This window comes from Eulemur rufifrons, chromosome 1 (assembly GCF_041146395.1).
Source record: "Eulemur rufifrons isolate Redbay chromosome 1, OSU_ERuf_1, whole genome shotgun sequence".
Classification (NCBI taxonomy): domain Eukaryota; kingdom Metazoa; phylum Chordata; class Mammalia; order Primates; family Lemuridae; genus Eulemur; species Eulemur rufifrons.
In genome coordinates this window covers 17,833,634-17,860,530 of record NC_090983.1, presented here as the reverse complement: position 1 = coordinate 17,860,530, position 26,897 = coordinate 17,833,634, and the positions used below count along the sequence as shown (strand labels likewise).

The 26,897-nt window shown below is 54.2% G+C and overlaps 1 protein-coding gene across 1 annotated transcript; it reads left to right on the top strand.

The window, feature by feature from the left end:
• The first annotated feature begins 3,665 nt into the window (after nt 1–3,665).
• LOC138390585 (probable hydrolase PNKD) lies at nt 3,666–25,662 on the top strand. The gene is made up of 9 exons (XM_069479825.1): nt 3,666–3,826; nt 19,484–19,599; nt 19,725–19,837; nt 20,421–20,479; nt 21,153–21,245; nt 21,588–21,751; nt 22,415–22,501; nt 23,345–23,460; nt 23,693–25,662. Exons 1-9 carry the CDS (start codon nt 3,666–3,668, stop codon nt 23,864–23,866), a joined length of 1,083 nt encoding a protein of 360 aa, XP_069335926.1. The 3' UTR covers nt 23,867–25,662.
• The last annotated feature ends 1,235 nt before the right edge of the window (nt 25,663–26,897 follow it).

Sequence of the window (26,897 nt, the reverse complement as noted above, 5' to 3'; positions counted from 1 at the left end):
GGTAGAAACTCCCCTGTTGAGAGCCACTGGTATATGCCATGAAACCACCACTCAGTTTAAGATACAGGTTATTTCCAGCATGAAGGGGTTGGCATCTGAGACCCAACAGAGGAGAAGCTGCCGCCTGTTCAGAGAACTGAGGGAAGAGTGTTCTAAGTGGAAGGAGCATGAGCAAAGGCCCTGAGGTGGGAATGAGCTTGGCTTTGAGGAGCAGTGTGGCTGGTCCGTGGGGACAAGAGGGAGGAGGTTGAAGGGACAGACTCACCCCTAGCAAGCAGGGGCCTTGTGGGCTATGGTTAGGAATTTGACATTTCAAAGAATATTTGTGAGTATCTAATATGTATCTGGCACCATGCCAGACACTGAAGAGTTGAAGATGAATAAATTAAATCATTGTCCTACTCTTTTTTTGCTTTTATTATTTTTAATTAACATGAAATAATTATACTTATTCATGGGGTACGGTATGATATTTTGATACATCCATACAATGTATAATGATCAAATCAGGGTGATTAGCATATCCATCACCTCAAACATTTATCATTTCTTTGTGTTGGAAACATTCAAAATCCACTCCTCTAGCTATTTGAAAAGATGCAATAAATTGTTAATTATAGTCACCCTATAGTGCTATAGGACACTAGAACTTATTCCTCCCATCTAGCTATACTTTTGCATCTATTAACCAACCTGTGGCTAACCCCCATCTCCCCCCACCCTACCTTTCCCTGCCTCTTTGAGACAGGGTCTTACTCTGTCACCCAGGCTAGTGTGCAGTGACGTCATCATAGCTCACTGCAGCCTCAAACTCCTGGCCTCACGCAATCCTTGTGCCTCGGCCTCCCAAAATGCTGGCCTTACAGGTATGAGCCACCATACCCAAAAGTCCCTCCTCTTAAGGATGTCAATAAAGTCTTCAAGATTGTAGACTCTGAGCTAGACATGTGAATGAAAAAATAAGGCATGGGCATTGCATTGAATGATGAAAGCATGTATAAGACCGGAGTTGGCACAAAGGGGATATGCTTAAGCCCATGCAGCATGTGGGAGGCTTCAGGAAAAGTTTCCTTGAAGAGAGCACACCCAATCTGAGTCTTGAGGGAACGGAGGGTGAATGGCGCTCCAGGCAGCAGGCACAGCATGTGCAAAGGCATGGGGGCGTGAGACTATGCGGTGGGCTCAGGTAACTATAAGTAGTTAGGTGTGATGGAATATGAAGTGCAGGAAAGCGGTGAATAAGGCTGGGGCTGAGGCCTCAGTCTGGCTGGGACAGAAGATTCTTATCGCAGAGGAGGTGAAACTAAAGCAGATTTGGACCAGTCTTCCAGAACACTCCAGGAGAGAAGGGTATCACTCTCTCAGCCTGTGCAAATCCCCTAAAACATTCACCCTCACACCTCATCTCCAGCCCTGCCTTGACTCCACACATTTCATAAAATGCATTTTGGATTTATTATCTATCTATAACCTTGTTACTGTTTGTGGGTGGCTTGAGACAGGATTCAGTCATCTCTGTTCTCTGTAGGCTCCTGCCTAGGCCTGCATTTCCTGTTTCAGATCACAGGGACTGCATTTTTTTTTTTTTTTTCCTGAGACAGAGTCTCACTCTCTTACCTGGGCTAGCGTGCTGTGGCGTCAGCCTAGCTCACAGCAACCTCAAACTCCTGGGCTCAAGCAATCCTCCTGCCTCAGCCTCCCGAGTAGATGGGACTACAGGCATGCACCATCATGCCCAGCTAATTTTTTCTATATATATTTTTAGTTGTTCATGTAATTTCTTTCTATTTTTAGTAGAGACGGGGTCTCGCTCTTGCTCAGGCTGGTCTCGAACTCCTGACCTCAAGCAATCCCTCCCGCCTCGGCCTCCCAGAGTGCTAGGATTATAGGCGTGAGCCACCGTGCCCAGCCAGGGACTACATTTTAATTTCTCGATATAATGCTTGGCACAGCCTTCCTTGCAGAAGGTGTGTTCACAGTGACTTTTGATGATGCTCCATAATTCTTTGCTTTGCATGTATAGACACAGAGACACAAACACCCTTGTCTCAAAGGGCCTTCTGCAAATTATTAGCTGATCAGTTTCCTCAGAAGGAGCCGACTTACAGGCAAAGACAGAGAGGGAGCAGGCCACAGGGTCTGTCCCTCAAGATGGACCCAAATAAGAGAAACTCTATGTCTGCATGGATTTTCTGGATTAAATGCAGAATTAGGTGTTGCAACTAGAATTCCATTTGGGAATAATTTAACACATCCCCTGGCTTTTTTGGAGTGAAGGAGGAAGGGGAGGATGAAGCCTCCAATGCATTGTGCATAATGATCCTATAGTTATACATTCTCCACACCAGGGACTCAGCCTTTAGATCCAAATATCTAATCCACGTGCCTCAGAGGAAAGGAGATAATGTGTGACTGAGGGTCAGGATATCTAGCGTTTTTCAGGCCAGAGTGCAGGAAGCAGGGAAGCAAACAAGAGCATTGCCTCACCTGCTTCCCACCCCGCCAACCCCAACCATGTCCCAGCGGGAGCACAGCCAGCTTGACTGTTTGCAGCACTTCCTCCCCTTCCTGTACTGGGCCAGGCTAGGGCTGGAGCCAGAAGGAGCCCAGCCCTGGCTCCTGTATGCCCAAATTTGTAGATTTCACACCTACCCTCACATCTACTTCCATGCCACTGACCTTAACGAATTCTGGAACCCATCAGGAAGGCAGCGCGGGGGGGGGGGGGGGATGGCTTGAGAGTCAGAGTGCCTTGGCCCTAGACCCGTTTCTGCCACCCACTGCTGCACAACCTTGGTCAAGTCATCCCCCTGAGCCTCTGTGGCCTCTTCTTATCCTTCAGGACATGGCTTACGTGGCACTTGCTTGGGCGGCCCTCCTCCATCTAAGCTGGGCTCTCTGTGCAGCATACCGACCGTTGCCTGCTCTCTTTGCTTCCTCTATAGCACCACACTTTGCCATCACACACACATACGTGTGTATCAGTATCTATAATTATGTTGGCCTGCTTATTTGGTTTGTCTCCCCAGCAGATTCTAGACTGTAGGCTCCAGGAATGCAGACTGTCGTGTGTCTTTTTAAAAAATCTTTCCTGATGTCTGTGTCTTTGACCCTTGCATCCTCAGAGCCTGGCAGAGCGCAGCCGGGCACATAGGAGGAGCTACAGAAGTAATTCAGTGAATGAATAAATGCACGAATGGCAGCTGACCCACAAGATCTCTCAGGGTCTTTTCCGCTGAAAAAGTTTATGGGTCTAAGGTTCCCGCCAGAAGGACCACTCCAGGGCTTCTCCCGAGTCCCTTGGAGGGTGAAGGGGGCGGGGCGGGCTGCCAGCTTCTGTCCCTTCCCAGGACTCAGGCGACTGTGTAACCGGATTAGCGCAGGTCCGAGCCCGCTGCGGCCCCGCCTCCTGGCCGGCCGGCCGGGGCGGAGTCAGGCCGCCCCCAGCCCGGTGGCATTCTGGCCATGCGCCCCACTGGGGGTGGCGAAGAGGTGAGTCCAAGGGCGAGTCAGTGGGCGGGGCTGGTGGGCGGGGCCAGAACGCCCGCAAGCCCCCAGCCTGGCCGCGTCGCGGCCCAGCCCTACCGTAGGTTCCCCGCTGGGGGCGGGCCGTCGCCTAGCAACGACCGCCCCGCCCCCGGCCGGCCGCGGGCGCTGCCCCCAGCATGGCTTGGCAGGACTGGCCTGCGGGGTGGCTGTGGGTCGCCGGCTCCTGGCTGCTGCTCCTCGTCCTCATCCTGCTATTGAGCCTCCGCGGCTCCCGAGCGTTGCGGGGCCCCCGCCGCCTGCTCATGGCGCGCAGCCAGCGGCTGCTCTTCCGAATCGGGTTAGTGCCCGGCTCTGGCGGGATGCGGGCTCGGGAAGGCTGGCGCGCTGGGAAAGGGGGCTGGGAGAGGGCATAGGGGTTAGGACCCGGTTTGGGCCGAGGGGTCCAGGGCCAGAGAACAGGGATCGGGGAGACGGGCTAGAGAAGCCACTGAGTTGGGGGCTCTGGGGGAGTTGGGAGGCAGGAGAATTGAGATGTGCTGGGGAAGGAGGATTAGGGGAGGCGGGCCAGGGTGGCCAGGGGATCTGGCATGAGACTGCATCTGGAGAAAGCGCCAGAGAGCGACTGAGACCAGCTGGAAAAGGGGGCTGGTAGTACAGGAACGCAGGCCCGCAAGGCAGTCCCTGTCAGGGGCTGAGCTCGGCCCAGCGGGCAAGTGCAAGAGAGAAGGAGTGCCTCAGATCATCTAACTGGCATTTGAAACCGCCAACTCCTCCCACGTGTCCCCGTCCCTCTCCCCATCACCCAACGCCCCACTACTCTATGTCGGTTCTTCCGTCCCAAGCAGGAGTCCCAACCCTGTAGTTCAGTCTGTCCCTTTCCTTCTATCCCCCACCCTGGCCCGTGTGGAAGCCCCAGGCTGTGAAATCTGACCTGAGTGACTCTGCCAGACCTCCAAGGACTTGTCCCCATCACTCCCTCCTCCTCCTCACTCTTCCCTTCCACCTCCCTCTGCCCCTTCCTTCCTGGGTCCAGGCCAGGCTGGTAACCAGCACTGTTCTGCCACAGAGCCCCTGAGAGGCAGGAAAGGCACCAGGAGAAGAGAGGCTCGCAGGGCTCCTGTCCCCTTCCTCTACTAGCTAGGGGCCTTGGGGCAGGACCTCTGGCCCCAGTTCAGGGACATCGATGTTGGGGATGGGAACTGTGGGAGCCCTGGCCACAGGCCATGCTGTAGGGAAGGCCTAAGCCTGGGAATTTCCTGAGCTTCAGAGAAGACATTGTGCAATTCACCCCCTCCTCCCCAGACTACCCCAGATACTTCCAGAAGCTTCAGGTCTAGGATTCCACTCACACTCAGTCTAAGAAATGAAGATATAAAGGCCTAGTGGGCAGAAAAAAAAACATGGGGGGGGGTCTTTGTGTTTGTGCCTTTTGGGGTATTCACATCCTTAATATCCCAAATGTTGGTCACATTCTAGATAATACTCCAAGTTACCATTGCTCTGCAAATATTAATAGTATTAGAATAATGAGATTTAATATCTTCATATGTGGGATTTGTTTAAAAAAACATTTCTCCTCACAAAATTTCTAGGAACTTTATAGCCCTCTCTGGGAAGGATTTTTTTTGTTTGTTTGTTTTTTGAGACAGAGTCTCACTCTCTTGCCTGGGCTAGAGTGCCGTGGCGTCAGCCTAACTCACAGCAACCTCAAACTCCTGGGCTGAAGCGATCCTTCTGCCTCAGCCTCCCGAGTAGCTGGGATTACAGGCGTGCGCCACCATGCCCGGCCAATTTTTTCTATATGTTTTTAGTTGTTCAGCTAATTTCTTTCTATTTTTAGTAGAGACAGAGTCTCACTCTTGCTCAGGCTGGTCTCGAACTCCTGAGCTCAAGCAATCCTTCCACCTCAGCCTCCCAGAGTGTTAGGATTACAGACTTGAGCCACTGCGTCCGGCCTTCTGGGAAGGATTTTTAAATCTACTTCTAGCTTTCAAAATTGGCAAGTTTAAAGTCATACAAACAGCCTGAGAACACAGAAGACGGAAGTTTTCATAAGGAACTGGAATCAGAATTCCTGAGTTCAGAATGCCCAAGATCACTATCAAAGAAACTTGAGGGTTTGGGGATTCCTAGAACTTGAGATTTGGGAGTTTCCAAATCTCTGAAATTGGAATACTCAGAGAGCTTCTTCAGAATTCAGTATTTCTATGGGCTTTCCTATGTCTGGATTTCAAGGTAGCCTTGGAATCAACTCCCCAAATTTGCAAAGCAGAGGGTGTGCCTGGAATCAAAATTCCAGATCCTGCCCCTCCATGGTCTGGGAAACAATCAGTCCGGTCCCTTGTGGGAGAGGCTGCCGGCTTCTGGGAGGGAGAGGGGATATTAGCAGGAAACCGGAGGGGGAAATGGGCAGGTGTTGATGCACTGGGATGCCTCCAGGAAGGATGGAGAGGGAGGGGCACTGGGTGGGATCCAGCATGATGGGAGAGGGAGAGCACATGTGCACCTCCAACCTGGAGGCGTGGCTGAGAGGACCACAAATAGAGGGTCCTGCCGGGAGGCGGAAAAGCAGATGGCTGGGAGAGAAGTTCTTGTTGGTGTTATCATCAATAATAATCATCACTGGTGTTTAACAATTTTATAAAAGGCTTTCCTCAAACATGACTATAATCATCCTAGGATTGGGATCACTGGGCACAATGGGAAAGTGGCCCTGGGCTAACCTGACGTTAGACACATGCACTGGGGGCTCTGAGGGGCCTGGGACACAGTGTGTGTAGTAGCTAAGGACATAGCATATGGGGTCGGACAAATCTGCTTCTGAATCCTAGCTTTGTTGCTTAGTAGCCGTGTGACCTTGGACAAATAACCCCTCTGTGCCTTGTCTGTTTGCATCTGTAAAATGGAGATGGTGACAGTGCCTACTTCGTGGGGCTCCTGTGAGGATCAAACGAAATGGCACATAAAGGGCACCGGGCCTGGCTCATGGCAGGTGCTCAGGAAATGTTAGCAATCGCTCCTGCTGTAGCCTGGGATGGGCCAGAGGGAGGGTCCATGGCGCTGGCCAGACTCCTGGAGCTTCCGTATCTACTTCCACTCCTGCCTCCCTGGTCTGTCCCACACGCCACCCAGCAGGAAACCCCACACCTCTTCCTTCATCCAGTGAACACCTAGCTGCCCCTGCTGGGGACTGTGGGGTCACAGATATGAACAGGATCTGGTCACTGTTCTCCAGGAGAAGGGGAAAGGCGCGTGTGAATGGATATTAAATTTATTTTACAGGGGCCCAAGCTGGGGCAGGGGGCGGGGCATGCAAGCTCCCTGGGAGGGACAGGGTAAGCCTGAGAGTCTGGGATCAGGAATACGGGGTGCTCCCACATGTGCCCCTTCTTCATGCCTCAGTTGCCCTTTGCATTCTCAGTGGTAGTTGTGGGGTTTTGCAGAATGGGCCTTGAGGGGAGCCTGTCTGCAGGGGAGAGGCGAGTGGGACTCGGGCACGGCTGGGTATGTCTTACAGAGCTGAGACGGGATAGCAACCCTCCTGGGAGGGTGGACAGTCCGAGATGACAGAGCCCTCCCTCCCTGACTGAGCCCTCTCCACTCTTAGGCCCAGAGGATCTTTCTTGGCCCCCAACCCCAGTAAAAGCAGCCGTCCTGGGACAGACCTTGCTTGCTTACTTTTGCAGGAGGAAACCCCTTACCTGGGGGGGAGTGAGGTCCACTGGCTTGATGCCAAGGGTGCCGGAGCTGACGGGAGGGTCCTTGAATGAATGCCCCTCTCCCCATGGCCTGAATGAAGGCCGGGTAGAGACAGTGAGCTGGGCCATCTACTACGCAGCCTGGCAGGAGGCACACAGGGTCCTTTCCCTTCTGCAGGCCTCCGGGACCTTGGAGAGCTGCAGCCTGAGTGTCCAGAACAGCCTGCCCCTCTGCCCTCCCCACTGACCCAGCTTTTTCTCTTCTGCCTGGTGGTCTTCAAAGTGTGGCTCTGAGCAGGTGTCCCCTTCCCCCAAACCATACTGCCTACAGAATGGCACCCACACCCCCCACCCAGGCCTTTGCAGCCCTCCCACACCCCTGCAGACCTGCCCGGTTTCACCCCCCACCCCCAAGCCCTGAACTCTTTCTGTACGTCTGTCTGACCTGTCAGGCCTGCCTTCCTGCTTCCATCTCTACGTGTCAAATTCTGTGGCATCCTCAAAGCTCACCTTCCAAATATATCCAAAACCTGAACTCTTCTCCCCTCCACCACCGCCCTGGGCCAACCAGGTCCCCTCTTACCTAGCCTCTTGCATCCACTGCTCCCTTCTCCCTCTGTACCCTCAAAGTGTTCTCAGTGCAGCAACCTGAATGAAACTGTGCAGATCTAAGGCAGAAACGAGTCACTTCTCTGCTCAGACCTCTCCAGGGCTTTCCCATCTCTCCATGAATGGCTTAAGGGCCCTGTGTATCTGCCCGTCCCCAGCTTATCCTTTACCACCCTTCACCTTGCTCCTTCCGCCTTGCCGCACAGGCTGCTGCTATTCCTCAAACACTCCAAGACAGTCCCATCTCCTGGCCTTTCTGTGGCTGTCACTAGAACCCTGTCCCCCCAGATGGCCTCAGGGCTCGCTGCCTCACTTCCTTCAGCCTCTGCTCAGATTTCACTGTGTTGGATAGGCCTACCCTGACTATCCCTCATAGACAGAGCCACAGCCCACCCTGCACTCTCTGCCCCCCTCCCCTGCTTTGTTATTCTCCCTGATTCTGTCACCGTGTGACTGCTGTATATTCACTTGTCTATTTGCTTTTTGTTTTTTACCCCCAACCATACTGTGGCCACTCAGGGGAAGAAACTTTGTTTACATTGTATCCCAGCTTGCAGAACAGTGCCTGGCACATAGGTGGCCTTTATTAAATGCTTTTTCGGTTTTTTTATTTAGAGACAGGGTCTCGCTCTGTCGCCCAGGCTGGAGTGCAGTGGTGCGATCATAGCTCACTGTAACCTCCAGTTCCTGTGCTTGAGCCAAGATCCTCCTGCCCCAGCCTCCCGAGTAGCTGGGACTATAGGGGTGCACCACCACACCCAGCTAATTTTTCTATTTTTTGTAGAGATGGGGTGGGGTGGCTCATGCCTGTAATCCCAGCTACTTGGGAGGCTGAGGCAGGAGGATGGCTCAAGCCCAGGCACTGGAGGTTACAGTGAGCTATGATCGCACCACTGCACTCCAGCCTGGGTGACAGAGCGAGACCCTGTCTCAAAATAAAAAAAAAAAAAAAAAGTTTTTGAGTGAATGAATGAATGGAAAGCTTGGCTCAGGTGCCCTCTCCTCAGTGAAATTAATCTCTGCCTCCAGAATGACCCCTGGCAATGTCCTCCCTCTTAGAGCTGTGGTGCATATGGTTACTTGTTCAAGCTACGCGTTCACAGGTCTGAGTCCCGGGCTGGACTCCACAGGCCTGGCCCTGGGAGCACGATTGAATTAAGGGGGCCCGGGATTGGGATGAGGGAGAGAAGGGGACAGCTAAAAGAAACAAACCCAAAGCAGACAAACGCAAGGGCCTTGGCTGGGCAGGTGGCCTGGAATTAACAAACAAGGACATAGAACTAGCCCAGGCCTCTCGGCTGGGACTGAGCCACTGTGGAGAGGCCACCAGCTCTTACTGTGCCTCTGGTCCTACCCAAGAGCCTCCAGCGGTCACTCCCTCTCCTTCTGTGACAGATGGGCGTCCTCTGGAGAGTGCTGCAACGTCTGGGGAAGAACCGGTCCCGGGATGGGCAGGGAGACAGCTGACGCTGGCCCCGTGATCTCCAGGACAGGCCTGTGTTTTGACCACGTGCAGCACTGCCCCTGTCCTGGGCATGGGGAAGTTCCCCCACTCCACCCCCATGCTGGCAGTTGCAGGAAACCCTCACCCTCTAGAACTTTTTTAGCTGTCTCATTATCTTCAGTTTCCTCAGTTTTGAGAAATCATGAAACAAGGAGCTGCTCTCTTTGTTCCTAAGGCGCCTCGGAGCAGACCTCAGCTCCAGGAGAACCCTGTGTTCTGGTGGCCCTCCAGGCCCCAGGCCCTCAGACAGACATTTCCGGTTTGAGTTTCATTAGGAGGGCCCTGTCACTGGTCAGATGCAGCTGGGTCCTGGGGGCACAGGAGGAGAAGCGTGAGCACCCCCTGAATAGAGGCCTTACCGACTGGGCTTGCCAGTTGGGTCCCAGTGGAGTCTGGGGCCCTGCCGGGGTAGGGTTGGGGGCCATTTAGGGAGTACCAGAGGAAGGGGTCAAGGTAGGTGGCCCTGGCAATAGGGGCTTTCCCGGTTGTTCTGTCACATGCAGAACTTTTTGCTGCTCCCCTGCTGCCCTGGCTGGCTTGAGGCCGGGCCCCTGGGCCCAGCTGGAACAGACACTTGAAAGCCCTCAGGCTTCTCCCGGGGTTGGTGGAACTGCCCGAGGGAGGAGGGGAAGAAGAAAAGCTTCATTGTGTGCTTTCTACTGTGTGCCAGAGGGAGGGGTGTATGCCGGGGCAGTGTCTCACTGTCCCCAGCTGTCCCTCACGGCCTCCCATGGGTCCTGAGGCTCAGACTCAGATGCCAGAGAAACCACCCTCTGGCTCTGTGAGGCGAGGAGTGGGAGGTGCACTGTGGCCCCGCACTGGGGGTGCTGGTGCTGTGTCCCCAGCTGTAAGCCCGCAGGGAGGGTCCCTCGGGGAAGCTGCAGCTCACCCCGGGCTAGCTGCAAACTGCCCCAGCCCCACCCTGCAGGGTGGCTTCTCCGTCTCCCATCTGGGTCCCAGAGGACCAATTAGGAAACTTTATTTTCTTTTTGGAGGGTGATGGTGGGTAGTTCCGGGCCCCAGAACTGCTGAATCAGAACCCAGAAAGGGAGGGAGAGAGAAGATCAGAATCTTCTTGTTTAGCCATCACCTCCAGATCATTCTGATGCAGGCGGGCCAAGGCCCGTATTTGAGAAGCTCAGTCCTAGAGGCCAGCTTGCTGACCGTGCCTGCGGACTCCACGGCAGAGAGTTTGAACCCAGTGTCACCTTGTGAGTCATGTGAACTCTCTGGCCCCGACTGCTCTTTTAGAGAGGGGGAGCGCTCAGTTTTATAGAAAGGGAAACTGAGGCACGGGCAGTGAGTTCCTGCTTCTGGCCTCTGACAACAGAAGAAAAGAAGCTGTATCTCTGGTAATGGCTCAAGAAACCAGGAGCCCTTAATGGGGCAGTGATATCCCAGCTGGGTGGAGTCGGACTTGAAGATAGAGGGACATAGGTTCCTCCCAGTGACTCTGTCCCCATCACATTTTCCCTCCTGAGTCTGTTCCTTTTTCCTAAATTCTCTTCTCCATCTGGCTCACAGCAGAAGCCATGGAACCATCCACCCAGCCATCAGTCCAGGCTCGGGGATCTCAGAGCCTAGATTTGAAAGAGATCCTCACGATTCTCTGGTTCAGGGGCCTTAATAGGACCTGCCCTGGGGTCTCTGCCCCTCTGCGGTTGCCTGCAGAGTGCTGGCCATGTAATGGGTTGGTCCAGAGGGAGCATTCCAAGTTGGCAGATTCTCAAAGGGGCCCGTGACCCCTCCGCAAAGGCTAAGGCCAGTGCTCTGGGAGCTCCAGATCCTGGGCTGCGTGCCTGGGTCAGTGTAACCATCCTGCCGTGTTCTTTTTCTCAGAAAAGGCCCTCAAAGGAGCTAGGTCAGCCCCAAAATAGTTCAGGCAGGGCCAGTTGTCTCTCTTCCTACTCCCTCATTTGGGATTTGGGGCTGGTTCTTGTGGCTAAGAGGGTGGGCTTCAGGCTCAGGCTGCCTGCCAGGGGTGAGTCTCTGCCCCACCACTGGCTTCTCCGCAATCCCGAGCGAGTGCTCCCCCCACCGTCCCCCCCCAGGACCTGCGGTCATCGCTCACAAGGGAAGAAGAGCTGAGGTAGTGGCTACTGTTCTTAGTTGAGGCAGTTGAGCTCCAGAGGTGCCGAGACCTGTGCGGGCAGAGCAGGGACTGGAGATCGGGTCATAGACACCCTGTCCAGTGCTCTTTCTACATCCTGCCACTCCCAGCTCCCCTCTCCCCTCCCTATCCCCTTCCTAGCTCTGGGCCCTGGCTCCAGACCCCAGGGCAGGGGAAGTCCCATGCCCTAGTGACACAGCCCCACCCCATACTCTTGGGTGTCTGTGACCTGCTTAGCAAAGCACCCTGCTTGGCTGGGTCTGCAGCAGGGAGAGGGGAGGGGCCTGGGAAGCAGGTGGGTAAGGAGGCGGGGAGGGGAGAGCAGGGGCAGAGGAGGCTGTAAATTGGTCAAGACACCCCCACTGGGTGTCACAGGGCCCAGCAGCCCTGGCATAGCATGGGATCCACTTACCACCTGTGTGCCTGCCCCCTATCCCCCGAGTCTTTCCTAGATACCAAGCTGGCATTTCTTAAGTGCCACTTGCTGTGCTGTATGGGTGCTGGGAGCTCCAAGGCGGTTGGCAGAGAAGCAGATGGGAACGTGCCCGCCCCGGGCCAGGCTGTCACTGATCAGGGTGCCTGGGGAGACGCGGATAAGGCGCAGGCCTCTGCCGTGAGGGGCCAGCCCCTGGGGAGGGCCGAGGAGACTGAGGTTTTCTGCTGGCATCACCAGCGTCCACAACTCAGAGGAGACAGGGTTGAGCTGAGCCCTGGAAGGTGGCTGTCTTCCAGTAAGCAGGGAAGCCTGGAAGTCAGAGAGAAGGATATTCCAGAGAGGGTGACCTGCCAAAGCAGAGACAGGGAGAAGGATGGCAATTTTGACATTTTAATGAATTATTTCTCAAATTCAAAAAAGGAGAGATGATATAGCAATCTTCTCATCCCCCGCCACCAGCTTGAGAAATAAAACATCTCAGGGAGTGTGGAAGACCCACGTCCACCCTGCCCTGGGGTAGCATTGCTGGGTGGAGGGTGACCATCCTTCAGTTGCCTTTATTCTTTTACTAATAGGTCTCTCTCCCTAAGCAATGTACGTGGCGGTTTTGCATGCCTTTGTATTTTTAATAAATACTGTCAGATTGTTTTCTCTGCTGTATGTGCTTGCCCTTTGTGCATGTTAAAACCCATTGCTCTAGATATTTGTTTTCCTGACTGTGTAGTTTTCCATGGCCAGAGTATGTCAGGACTTATTTATACATTTTTCTGATGACGGTCATTTAGGGGGTTTCCGCTCTTTCACTCTTGGGAGCACAGGATTTTCCTTGGGCCATACAGGAGGGAGGAGGCAGAGACTCTTTGGTCTCAGTTCACAGAGGGCCTGACTGGGAGTCAGATGCTTTCTCATAAGCAGTGGGGAGCCACTGAAGACTTTTTTTTTGAGACAGAGTCTCACTTTGTTGCCCAGGCTAGAGTGCCATGGCGTCAGCCTAGCTCACAGCAACCTCAAATTCCTGGGCTCAAGCAATCCTCCTGCCTCAGCCTCCCGAGTAGCTGGGACTACAGGCATGCGCCACCATGCCTGGCTAATTTTTCTATATATATTTTTAGATGTCCATATAATTTCTTTCTATTTTTAGTAGAGACGGGGGTCTCACTCTTGCTCAGGCTGGTCTCGAACTCCTGACCTTGAGCAATCCTCCCGCCTCGGCCTCTCCCAGAGTGCTAGGATTACAGGCGTGAGCCACCGCACCTGGCCCACTGAAGAGTTTTGAGCAGGAGCAGGCCTCCGTCCAATGCAGTGCTTTAGGAACTTTGTCTTTTGCCGTGCTTTGCAGTTTGGGTTGGAGACAGAGAGCTGGGGGGAGGCAGCTCTTGTAAGGGCCTCGGTAAGAGCCTCCAGGGGCTGTTCTTGTGGGTGAGCCTGTGTGGTGGGGGGTGAAAGGCAAAAGTGAGACAGATCATGTTTTGGTGGCATATGCCAGAGAGAGGGCTAAGTGTAAGGATGGGAGGGCCTGTCCCAGAAAGAAGGGCAGGAGGAAGAGCTGACCCTGGTGACTGTGACACAGCCAACCGTGCAGGCAGATGAAGGAGGAGCCTGAGCTTAGCAAGTTAGAGAGCCAAGTGGAAGTCATTGTCACGGAGGGCGCCGGGCCTGGGGCACGTGTCCAGCGTCACTTGGTCCTCAGGCCCCTTCCTCCCCCCATCCAAACTGGGCACAGAGCTCAGTCTCGCTGCCACCCACCCTCTCCACCCCCAGCACCCTCTCTAGTCCAGGTCCCCATCCTCTCCCCACCTGGATGACTCAGTCCCTCTGGCCACCCTTCCCTGCATCTGCCACCCAGCAGCCCAGCGAGCTCTCAGAGAGGGCATCAGATGCTGTGTCCCTGCCCCAAGGCCTGCCAGCAATTTTCCACCCCTCTCTCCGAGGCCTGGCCCCTGCCCTCGTCATCAGCCCCTTCTCGGGCACTCTCTGCCTCTCCAGCCCTGCCTAGAGACTCTGAGGCCTCCTGGCAATTCCTAAAACCTGCCACGCTCCTGCCTGCCTGGGCTCTGGTGCCACATCACCCAGAACAGCCCACACTGCTGGCCCCATCTTTCAGTTTCCAGCTCAAATGTCACCCTCCGAGAGAAGAGTCTTTTCCTGGGCACACTGCCTACAGGAGGGCCTCTTCCGGCCACTCTTTTCCATCCCAGCTTAGTTAACTGGCAGTTTGCTGCCTTATCTGTTTTCTGGTTAATGCCGTTGGCCTCCCTTTCACCACAGTAGGAGCTCCCCCAGGGCAGGGCTCCGTCTGTCTTGTTCTCTGCTGTCTCCACCGTGTCCGGCTTCTATGGTAAATACTTGCCAAACAAAGTAAGCAAAAGAAAGGGGCCTTGTTTACTGTGGCTTCTTAGTACATAGCCCCGCCCTTACAGAGCTTGCCCTTTGTTAGGGGACAAAACCAAAGCACATATAGTAAGCATCCAGTGAGGGAAGGCAGGGGACATTTTTCAGTCCCTCCCTGATGTGGACGACCCTGTTCTAGCAGCTGTAGGGGCAACCAGCTGAATTTGGGAAGGAAACAACAGTTGCTAAACACCTTCCACCCGCCAGGCTCTTGCCTGAGTGCTTTATATTATTTATCTTATGTCAGTTAATCATCACACAGTCCTGAGGGGTACATCCTGGCATTGCCATGCTATAGATGAGGAACCTTATCTGTAAGACCCACGACTAGTCCAAGGTCACAGAGCTGGGAGGAGCTGTGATAAGAGCCCCAATCTTTTTGTTGCCAGAGCCTCTCCTCCTTCCATAAGCCCTTTTTTTTTTTTTTTTTTTTTTTTGAGACAGAGTCTGGCTTTGTTGGCCAGGCTAGTGCCGTGGCGTCAGCCTAGCTCACAACAACCTCAAACGCCTAGGCTCAAGCGATCCTCCTGCCTCAGCCTCCTGAGTAGCTGGGACTATAGGTATGCGCCACCATGCCCGGCTAATTTTTTCTATGTATATTTTTAGTTGGCCAGATAATTTCTTTCTATTCTTAGTAGAGATGGAGTCTCGCTCTTGCTCAGGCCGGTCTCGAACTCCTGACCTCGAGCGATCCTCCTGCCTCGGCCTCCCAAAGTGCTAGGATTACAGGCATGAGCCACGGTGCCCAGCCTCCATAAGCCCTTGTAGGAAGAAATAAAGACAGGATCGAGACTCAGGCATGGGTGCAAGGTGGTGTTGGGCAGAGAGGAAAGGGTGATTTTATTTAATGTTATTTTTTAACTTTTCATTTTGAAATAATTTCAGACTTGCCAAAATAGTACAAAGAATTCCCATATACTGGCCGAGGTGGGAGGATTACTTGAGGTCGGGAGTTTGAGACCTGCCTAAGCAAGAGTGAGACCTCATCTCTACAAAAAAATAGAAAAATTAGCCGGGCGTGGTGGCACATGCCTATAGTACCGGCTACTCGGGAGGCTGAGATGGGAGGGTCGTTTGAGCCCAGGAGTTCAAGGTTGCAGTGAACTATGATGAGGCTACTGCACTCTGGCCCAAGCAACAGAAAGAGGCCCTGTCAAAAAAAAAAAAAAAAAAAAAAAAAATGGAATCCCCATATACCTCTCACCCAGCTCCCTCAAATGTTGACATCTCTTATAACCACAGTATAGTCATCAAAAGCAAAACGTTCACATTCACGTGATCCTATAAACTACTCTAAGACCTTACATTCACCAGTTTCCCCACTACTGCCCTTTTCCCGATCTAGAATCCCACTTTGCATTTAATCTTCTGGTCTCCTCCACTTTGGGATGGTTTCTCAGTGTGCTCATGTTGGTGGCACGTTTGAAGAATACTGGCCAGACATTTTGTAGAATGTCCCTCAGTCTGGGTTTGTCTGAGGCTTTCTCACAAATAAATTATGGTTATGCGTTTTTGGCACGAATACCACAGTGGTGTCACGCCCTCCTCAGTGCATCATATCAAGAGGCAAATGGGCCAGGCGTAGTGGCTCACACCTGTAGTCCCAGCGCTTTGGGAGGCTGAGGAGGGAGGATCGCTTGAGGCCAGAAGCTGAGATCAGCCTGGGGCAGATATTGAGACCTCATCACTACAGAAAATTTTTTAAATTAGCCGGGCATAGTGGCCTGCACCTGTAGTCCCAGCTACTTGAGAGGCTGAGGCAGGGGGACCCCTTGAGCCCAGAAGTTTGAAGTTACAGTGAGCTTTGATCTCACTGTAAGACTGAGGCAACAGAGTGAGCCTGGGAGATAGAGCGAGAGAGATGCTTTCTCAAAAAAATTTTTTTTCATTAAAAAAATACAAAAGGAAGTCGGGTGCCGTGGCTCACACCTGTAATCCTAGCACTCTGGGAGGCCGAGGTGGGAGGATTGCTTGAGCTCAGGAGTTCAAGACCAGCCTGAGCAAAAGCGGGACCCCGTCTCTACCAAAAATAGAAAAATTAGCCAAGCAACTAAAAATAGAAACAGGAAATTAGCCAGGTGACGTGGCGTGTGCCTGCAGTCCCACCTGCAGTCCCAGCTACTCGGGTGGCTGAGATAGGAGAATCACTTGAGCCCAGGAAGGAGTTTGAGGTTGCTGTGAGCTAGGCTGACGCCATAGCACTCTAGCCCAGGCAACAGAGTGAGATTCTGTCTCACAAAAAAAGAAAGAAAGAAAGAAAGAAAGAAAGAAAGAAAGAAAGAAAGAAAGAAAAGAAAAGAAAAGAAAAGAAAAGAAAAGAAAAGAAAAGAAAAGAAAAGAAAAGAAAAGGAGGCAAACCATGTATGCCATTTATGTCATTACTGTGAAGATTTACTTTGATCGTTGGCTGAAGGTGGAATTGGGTCAGGTTTCTCCACTTCCTCTGTAATTACTGGCTATCTTGTTAAGGAGCTACTTTGAGACTATGCAAATTGTCCTCTTTCTCATCATTCTTGGGTGATTTAACCGGGGCATCCAGGTATTAGACTGTGCTCTTGTGCAGTAGGTGCTCCCAGTGTTATTTGTGTGTTCAGGCCAGGATGAGAGAAGGGGAGCTAAGATGGTCAGGGAAGGCTTCTTGGAGCAGGAGGCTTGGACCAGGGGCAGAATCTGGAGGAGCAGAGGGAAGGATAATCCAGGTAAGGGGCCTCCCCAGGAAATGGCACCGGGGAAGGGATCCTCAGGCCCTGGTGTGCTCCCACCATTGCTCCAGATCCCCCAGGGTCCCCCACCTACACGCTCTGCACCATCTCAGCCTCAGAACCACAGCAGCTTGGTGATCGGGCAGCCAACACATGGCCCGCCTGAGCCCAGCCCTTTCCCCAACCCAGGCAAAGGGAGGGTCTTTGCTGAGGGACCTTCGGGAAAGACTCACAACCTCCTCAAGCTCCCCACTCCCCTAGAATTGATGTGACAGGAGGGCAGTGACATGGTCTGCTTTAGTCACCATATCTCCAGCACCTACAAGCTGTCAGACCCCAAGAAATGCTTGTGAAGGGATGAATGAAGAAGAAAGTGCTGGCTCCTCAAGACGGTGGAAATTCCCCTTTTGTCTGGCACCTGCACCCCACCCCCGTCTGCTGTAGTCTACACTCTCTCCGAGAATAGTCTCAAATGAGCAAATGGACACTTCAGGTGCACTGTGGGGCAGTTTTGTGACCCTTAATATATCTTTAAGCATATATGTCTATTTTTCATTTATTTTTAAAATCAGTTTCTGCCCCTTTTTTTTGCATTTGCATTTCCTTTTCAATCAACAATGCTTATGCCAGTTGATGTTAAAAAAAAAAAAAAGAAGAAGAAGAAGAAGAAATAAAAGCAACCTAAGTATCCAACAATAGGGTACTTTCTTTGTGTGTAGTTGTGGTCGTGGGGGGAAATAATCTTATTGCTGAACCACAAGATTCCTTTGGAGTTTCTTTGTTTCTTTCCTCCTCCCTCCCAATCTCTCTTTCTTTGAGTACAGAAGCATTGCATGGACTCAAAGACATTACCTAATAACCAGAAAATACAAATAAGCAAAAGAACTATTAAGGATTACTGGGATTTTTACCACCGAGAACCACTCTGAAAAACTCAGTGTCTTTTCCATGTAGATGTAGACAAATATTTTCTTTTTTCTTCCCTCCCCTCCTCTCCCCTCCCCTCCCCTCCCCTTCCTTTCCCTTCTCTTTTTTTTTTTTTTCCTAAGAAAGGGTCTATGGGCCGGGCACAGTGGCTCATGCCTGTAATCCCAGCACTTTGTGAGGCTAAGGCAGGAGGATCCCTCAGGGCCAGGAGTTCGAGACCAGCCTGGGCAATATAGTGAGACCCCATCTCTACAAAAATTTTTTAAAAATTAGCACCTGTAGCATAAATGCAGCATAAATGGGTGGATAACACGGGGATGGGGAAGTGGTGACAAGAGTAAAAAAGGATGCTGCAGCATTCCTGGGTCACTGTGTTTCTTAGAACACTGCTGTCTTCTTTATGAGAGGCCTGCAGGAAAGATTTACAACCTCCTCAAGTTCCCCACTCCTGTAGAATGGATGTGCCAGGATGTGTCTTCTTGAGGCAAATTCTAGTTTGAGCTGAAAGCTTGACCTCTCGGGTCAGTCAGAGATGTGCACTTACTTTGTGCTCACTCTGAGTCTTGTTGAGCTCTCACGCTCAGTGGGTCCCCCAGAGCTCTGGGCTCATGGGGCTTTGCGAACACTGTGTGTGTGTGGGTGGCAAGGAACGGAGCACACGCATATTTTGTGTATCTCCTGCTGGCATGCGTGTTCCACTGTCCTATCAGACTCCACTTACGAGACACGAGGTCAAAGATAAAGCATGAAGAATTGCAAGGTGGTGACAGCAGAGTGTCAAACTGATCGTAGGGCCCCTCTGAGCCAGGGGCCCTGTGTGACTGCCCGGGTCACACACCCGTGCAGCTGGCTCTGCGTACTGGCATTCTGTATTGGAGGGACTCTGTCACTCACAGGTCCCCTCTGTTCTCTGTGCCCCTTTTCACCATGTAGCCTGGCATGGCCTGGAATGAGGGCTGGGGGCAGGGCGGATGGTCAGCCCATCCAGTCTCACCTCTCACTGCTTCCTCTACTGAGCAGCCAAACAGAACTTTCTAGTTTCCTCAAACAAGTCCCTACTGTTCTGCTGCCTCTGCCTGTGGTTTTCTCTACCCCAGTGGTTCTCAAAGGTGTAGTCCCTGGACCAGCATCAGCGGTCACCTGGTAGTTGTTGGAAATGCAAATTCCCTGGCCCCACCCCAGACCTGGGAGGGGGCCCAGGAATCTGGTCCTTAACAGGCCCCGCGATGACTGGGATGCATGCTAAAGTTTGACTCTTCTTGAAATATTAATATTTTCCCTACCTCAGTTCAGCCTCCTATCTCCTATGCCCCCTTCCCTGTAAATGTCACTTCTTCAGGGGGGCTCAGCCCTGGGCTAGATTAAACCCTCCCTCTCCGAGTCTCTTCTGAGAATTGCGCAGTTCACATCTCCGCTGACAGTCTGCAAGTTCTGAGCATGTCTGTCTTATTCTCCATCTCGTCCTGAGTACCGAGCAGGGCAAATGGTAGGCACACCCTAAGTGAGGGTGGAATTGCGTTGACTCAGGGGTGGCCACAGGAGTAGAGATGTGGGCCTGCAGACACCACGAAGGGCTCCAGGAGAGCTGGGGGGCTGACCGTGGACCATCCCCTGTAGGTACAGCCTGTACACCCGCACCTGGCTCGGGTACCTCTTCTACCGGCAGCAGCTGCGCAGGGCTCGGAATCGCTACCCCAAAGGCCACTCCAAAGCCCAGCCCCGCCTCTTCAATGGTGAGCTTGGGCTGCCCTGGCCGGCATGCCCCACACTGTGCCCCTTGCCCCCACCTGCTCCTTCATGTGCCCCCACTCCTGGGCTCTCTGCCTGTCACCCACCCACAGCCATCTCTTCCCCCCAGGAGTGAAGGTGCTTCCCATCCCCGTCCTCTCGGACAACTACAGCTACCTCATCATCGACACCCAGGCCCGGCTGGCTGTGGCTGTGGACCCTTCAGACCCTCGGGCTGTGCAGGTGAGGGGAGCATGGGGATGGGAGGGCGGTGGCGGGGTGCCTGGGGTCACCCCTGGGGACTAGCAGCTTCCCCTTGCTAGAGAGGGGCTGGCCCTGGTCCCCCTACCTGTGGAACGTGCCCCCTCCATGTTCACACCTACATATACACAGCCTAGGGGAGGGCAGCAGCCAGGGCGTGGCTGGACCAAGCGGGGAGGCTGGGAGAGCCAGAGGGCTGGGGCGCTGGCCCCGGACTGTGGGTCCAGGGTCTCTGGCTGGCTCTCATGCCTTTAGGCCCCTTCCTGATCCATTGGTATCTGGATCTCCCATCTTTCCTTGCCATTCCTTATTGCTCTGTGTCCATGCCCTCTGTGAGTCTCCCTCTGCCCCTCCCTCTCCCACTTCTCCGGCTTCCACGTGCCCCATGCTGGGTCTCAGCTGCCGCCCCCAGTCCCTTCCCAGCTCTCTCCTCTCTAGCTCCATCTCTCGCCTTCTCTCCCCGTTCTCCTCCCCTCTCCACCAGCACCCATGCCCCGGGCTCTTTCTGCTCCTCGCCTCCCCCTGCATCCTGCTCCCCCGGGCTCAGACTAACTCTCTCCCCCAGGCTTCCATTGAAAAGGAGGGCGTCACCTTGGTTGCCATTCTCTGCACCCACAAGCACTGGTAAGGGGCTAGGGGGGGACTGGGTGCAGACACTCTTCCCTGGCCCACCCATGCTCCAGCTGGGCTTCTCGGGCTTGGGGTCTTGAAGTCTGGATGGGCAGGCACCCACCTTCCTCAACGTGTCACCTGGGCACCAGCAGAGGCGGAGAGGAAGGGGTGGTCTCCCACCACCCACCTCTCACCACTGCACTTCTCAGGAGTCTGAAGCCCCAGAGGAGGGCAGGCAGTCATTTTCTTTCATTTCATGGGCAGGTATTAGACACCTACTGTGCGCTGGGCAAGGGCAAAACTTATTAGGATCTTTTCTCTAGAGGAAATTATAAGTCTAGAGGAAATTATAGGAGAGACAGCCTGTATGGGGTATATAAAAATTACAAATATTTAGGTGGCAGTGGGCACAGGGTACAGGGTGTGGGGGCACCAGGTGGGTGTGATCCAGTCCACTTGGGTGAATTAGAGGATGATGACCCTGAGCTGAGAGAGTCCAGAAAGATCAGTCGGCATTGGCCAGGTTGAGGTTGTTGGGGGCGGTGACATTCTAGGCCTGAACAAAGGCCAAGAGGGGTTGACAGCTTGGCTCAGTCTAGAAGCCACAGCGCAGGGCTGAAAGGCCTGGAGATGCTGTGGGGAAGAGGGAGCCCAGTCACAGTTGCCCCTGTCTGCTGTCCTGCAGGGACCACAGTGGAGGGAACCGCGACCTCAGCCGGCGGCACCGGGACTGTCGGGTGTATGGGAGCCCTGAGGACGGCATCCCCTACCTCACCCAGTAAGTCCCTGACCCTGGCACGGGGGACCTGTGGCCTTTGCCCTCACCCCCAGCCTTCCATGACGTGTTGCAGGGGTGTCAGCAGGTGTATCTTTGCTGATGTCCTTCTTGGCCCTTAGAGAGCAGATCCTAGCCCATTTGGAGACTAGCACTGGGCCCCCCAACTGATCCAGCCATCATCCCCAAAAGAGGACGGGAGGGGCCTGGATCTGAGACCCTGGCACCAGGGTGCCTTCTCTCTGGTGTGGCAGCCAATCGCCAGCCCCACGGGCCCGGGATGTGGGCAGGGATCAGCATGGCGCAAGCTCTAGTACTTTCTCTCCCCTACTGCCTTGTCCCCAGTCCCCTGTGTCATCAAGATGTGGTCAGCGTGGGACGGCTTCAGATCCGGGCTCTGGCCACCCCTGGCCACACACAAGGCCATCTGGTCTACCTACTGGACGGGGAACCTTACAAGGGTCCCTCCTGCCTCTTCTCAGGGGACCTGCTCTTCCTCTCAGGCTGTGGTGAGTTCCCACAAAAGAGGGAAGAGTGGGGAGAAGAGGGGAGGGATGGACAGGGGCCCGGGCAGCCACAGTCCCATGGAAGGCCCTGGAGCTCTGGTTCCAGCACAGATGCTGCCTTGGCAGTTCCTCCATCTGTGTTACCCGGACCTTGTTCTACATCCTTAAGATTTCCCAGTGAGGATGGACAGGAGACCACACCTGTAGCTGAGTAAAACCCTGGCAGGGCATTAGTTTCCACTGGGTGGAGCCTGGTTCTCCGACACAGTGACTGGCAGGACGTGGTTACGAAAAGTTGAGCACCCCTATGTGAGAGGGCGATCGCATGGGTGGGTGAGGATCACGTCCCAGGCTGCATGGAGTCCCAGAGAAGCGCCCTGTGGAAAAGGGCAGCCCTACATCTGCAGGGCGTGGGGCCATGAGAGCTCGGCCGGAAGGTTCTGCAGCCCTCTGCACTCAGATGTCACTGTGTGCAGTGGAGGCTTCAGATGGGCTTGGTCGGCGGGGGGTGACCAGTTAGGCCCGGCTCCCACTCGGAAGGAGGGGTGGGCCTGGCAGGGCCATGGTTGAGGGGCGTGCACAAGCTGTTCCCCACCCCTCTCCGTGTGCCTTATATCATAGTGCGTTATCCTTGCACCTTGTGACATACTCCCTTGACCCACCCAGGACGGACCTTTGAGGGCACCGCAGAGACAATGCTAAGCTCGCTGGACACTGTGCTGGGGCTGGGGGATGACACCCTGCTGTGGCCTGGTGAGGCACCCCCTCCCCATGTCTCTCCACCCCGCAGCCCCATGCTTGGCCTGAGACGGGGGCTCTCCCAACCTCTCACTCCCCTAGAGCCCAGGCCAACCCGGTTCCTGGCCCAGAGGTGACACAGGTCTGGGGGACAGAGTTCCAGCCTCTGTTCTTTCTGGAATGCTGGCTCTTTAATGCCTCTGCTTCTCGGGCCACTGACCTCTGCCAGCTAGGCTTCGCCTCTTGGGAGCCCTATATGCCCCAGAGTGTCCCAGAGAGATGTCTAAGTGTTCATAGCCAGAGCCCGGAACAGAAAACAGCCTTTGCTTATCTAGGGAGAAGTCAGTAAATCCACTCTGCATGTAACCATTGCCTTGTAGTTTATAAAAACATTCACAAGTATCTCAGTTAGTCCTCAGAAAATTTATTCATTCATTCACTCAACAAATACATTATGTGCATCTAATGTATGCCAGGGTCTCTTTTAGGAATCGAGAACACAGCAGTGACATCTGTGTCCATATTGTTTTCTCCATTTGCCAAACGGGAAAACTGTGGCTCAGAGAGGCGTGGTGACTTGACTGAGGTCACACACTGGGCACTGGCAGAGTCACTGGGAGGCCTCCCGGCTCCAAGTCCAGTAGCTTTTCCCCCGAACCACTGCTACCTCTTCCCTGGTGGCTGACTTGTGCCCGCAGTTACAGAAGCAGCTGGGGGTGGTTGGGGCTTTCCTGGGAGCGCTGCCCTCCTCCCTGGCTGTCGGGTACTCGTGGGCCTGGCTGGGGTTGGGAGGACTCATCTGGCCACACCACCAATCTCTCTCTGCTCTGGGTCTTGTCCCCCCACGGCCACTGTTAGGTCACGAGTACGCGGAGGAGAACCTGGGCTTTGCAGGCGTGGTGGAGCCCGAGAACCTGGCCCGGGAGAGGAAGATGCAGTGGGTGCAGAGGCAGCGGATGGAGCGCAAAAGCACGGTGCGGGACCCCGGGCCCAGGAGGGCTGCGTGAGCACTCAGCCCCGGCTGGAACCCATCTCAGCTGAGCCTGGGCCTGTGGGCCCCTCCCCAGAGCTCTGACTGGGACAGGGGCTGGGCCTTCAAGTCAACTCTTGAACCCCAGGACGGGGAGGAGGCTGGGAGCAGACTTCCATGTCTTGGGCTCATTTGCCACCTTCTCTCCACCAAACCTGGTGCCTCTCGCTCCACAGTGCCCGTCTACCCTGGGAGAGGAGCGCTCCTACAACCCGTTCCTGCGGACCCACTGCCTGGCACTGCAGGAGGCTCTGGGGCCAGGCCCAGACCCTACCGGGGACGACGGCTGCTCCCGGGCCCAGCTGCTGGAAGAGCTCCGCCGGCTGAAGGACATGCACAAGAGCAAGTGATGCCCCCGCCCAGCCCACCACGAGGTGGGGAGGCCACCCATCGCCTGCACCTCACCGTCCTTCTCATTGCTAGCTCCACCACCTCCATCGGCACCCGCGGTGGGCATCATTCCTCCACACTGGTCAGGGGGAGGGAGGGACAAGGCGATGAGACCTCAAGACCTAGAGGAAAGGGTTGGTCGGAGACTCGGAGACCCCACAGGGTGAGGCCGAGCCATGCAAGGAAAGGGGGGCCTGGGGACATCTCCAGAGCCTACAGACTGGAGGGTCTGGCAGGACATGGAGGCTGCAATTAGCTCCTCCCTTGGGACGCCTCATCCTGCTGTAGCCCGGAACCCTCAGGGCAGCAGGAGCCACGCCCAGGTTGAGTCTACTCTCCCCCTCCCCCACCAGGATTGGGGAAGAAACTTAGCCCCTCAAAGTGGCCTGAGTTGTGGTGCCTTGGAAAAGTGGGCTCTCAGAGGGGCGACTAGACTGGTTTCCCAAGACTCTGCCCTCCTCCCCACGCCTCCCTGCCCCCGCCCTGCCCCACCCCTGCGAAGGTATTTTTCAGACAGAGCCATTCCTAAGAACACTGAAAGGGCTGGAAGTCTGGCTGTCTGGCCAATCTCTGCCTCAGTGCCCCTCTCCAGCCTGGAAGAGGGAGAGTCCTGGTTTCCAAGGAAATCTCCACTCCAGGCTGAGGAGACACCAGAGCTGGGATGTGGAGCCCAACAGTCTTGCAGGTCACACGCTCTCCCTGCACCTCTGGCCTGGTCCTGCCCATCGGCCTCTGCCCCTGTCCCGGGCCCAAAGGGCCGCCCCCTCCCAGGGGAGAGAGAGCCATGGTCTGCCACGGTCTGCCCTGGCCGCTGCAGTTTTCTCACTGTGGTCCTTGTTCTCAGTGCTTCTGCCTGCATTCTTCTCTGTAGCTCACTCTCTTCTGCTTCATCCTAAGCCTCTTTCTTCTTTGAGTTAGCAAGATTTATAATATGTTGTAACCCTGACACTCATGTGGCCCTTTGCAGTTTGCCGAGAACACTCCCACGTGATTTCCCATTTGGTCCTCGGCCCCATCCTGGCTGGGAGGAGGGGCTCTGTGCAGCAGCGTGTGAGATCAGCGGTCTGCCCGCAGACAGCTCGCACGTGGCTGCTCTGGGGCTCCAGGCCTGGGCCCTTCCCCTCCACTCACCCCACCTTCTCCTCTGGTCTTGGGTCCAGGTCCCTTGGGGGCCACAGTGAGGAACCCTACGGTCCTCAAGCAGGCACACCATGGCTCAGCCAGAAGCCTTTTCTTCCTGTGTGGAACCAGCATTCCCTCGGGCTCTGCTTGCCTCTGGTTCCCTCCGAGATGCCCCCTGCCCTCAGTTTCCCCTCGTCATCTGGCCTCTGCCACCCTCTCCAGCCACGGCCTCTGGTACACTCTAGCAATACCACCAGACTAGTAGAGTCCCCCACCCCCCAAGACTTGCAGTTTCATGCCTCTGTGCCTTCACTCATGCTGTTTCTTTAGACTGGAATGCCTTCCCCCTGCTCCTCCTGCCTTGTCTGCCTGGCAAACACCTGTTCATCTCTCACCATCCCCTCAAAGGCCCCCTCCTCCAGGAAGGCAACCACCCTGCCCCTCCCCCCAAAGTGCTACCTCTGCACTTTGTAAATGCTTCTCATGTGGCACTTAATACACTGTATTTTACTTGTTTACATGTTTGTCTCCCCTTCTAGACTGTGAATCCTTAAGGGCATGGACTGTATCTTATGCATCTCTGTATTTCTGCGCCCAGCACGGTGCCTGGCACATAGTAGGCGCTCAATAAATGTTGAATGAATGAATGATTTAACCGAGGCTTGATCACTCAACAGCTTATCTTTACTGCTGCGCGAGTGAAAATAGCAGAGAACCTTCTTGCTATTTTCCCATCTTGGTTCTGGGCCCTCTAACTTGGAGTTACTGAACTTCAAGAGCTTTGGTCAGGAACGATGCCCGAAATATATTACTCCCACTTCCCATGTGTGTTTGTTCAGGGTTTGCAATTTGCTTATGTCAGTGTTGTCCGAAGCTTGAGATGCACAGGTGTACCACTGGCCACGGGGGAGTGATTATATGTGATCACAGTATGTGCCCTTGAAGTCCTATGAAGTCACAGCACGTCAAGGGCATGGCGCTAGCCCGTCTTTAATGCCTCTCTAAAAAGAAAGAGCCAGGCTCCAGGTCCACATCTTAGTTGGCAACTATCTCTAGTTGAACTTTAACAACATTGTTTTGTTTTCATTGTATTTTTCTTTGGGGTCAATATTTATTTTTGACAAGTGACACTGGTTTTCAGTTCCTGAAAGGAATTAGAGATATTTATTGACATAGGAAAATACAAAGTAAAGGTGGCCTTTGGCTATGGCAAAACTCTTGAAAGTGGCCCCGGTATGGCTGAAGACCAGGAAGCACTGGCTCAGCTCCCTGCTTCCTTGGGGCCAGCCCAGGACACAGTTTTCCCACCCCCGGCCACAGTTCAGCCTCCCCTCTTAGGCGCTCCTCACCCCAGGCCCCCCAGGCCAAGGACCTTGGCACTGTCCTTGATCACTGTCCTTGATCGCCGCTGTACCTGGGCTGGGGTTGGAGGAATGAGTCGTGGTCTTCACCTTTGGAAGGGCAGTTCTGTGTGCTCTGTGATGTGCTTAGGTCACTGCTATCTTGGGCAGACGAGCCCCAAGACCAGGCCCTGGACTATGCAGTTCACTCTGGGTATGCCCAGCTTCGAGGAGCACTTGGTGACAGTTCTCTGGAGCATTTTCCCAGAGCCTTGTGTGATCCTCCCACTGGGCCATCTGTCCCAAATGATGAGCACGTGAGTCTCCTGGGGCTGGCACTGACCAGTAACAATCAGACCACATGAATTTTGCTTTCAGGACAGCAGATATTACTGGCCTTAGAGACCCTGGTTCCAGTCCCAGCTCTGTCATTCCGCATCCAAGTGACCTTGGGCAAGTCATTTCCCTGACTTCAGTTTCTTCACCTTCCAATGGAGAGGACAACCACTGGCCACAGTGGCCACAACCA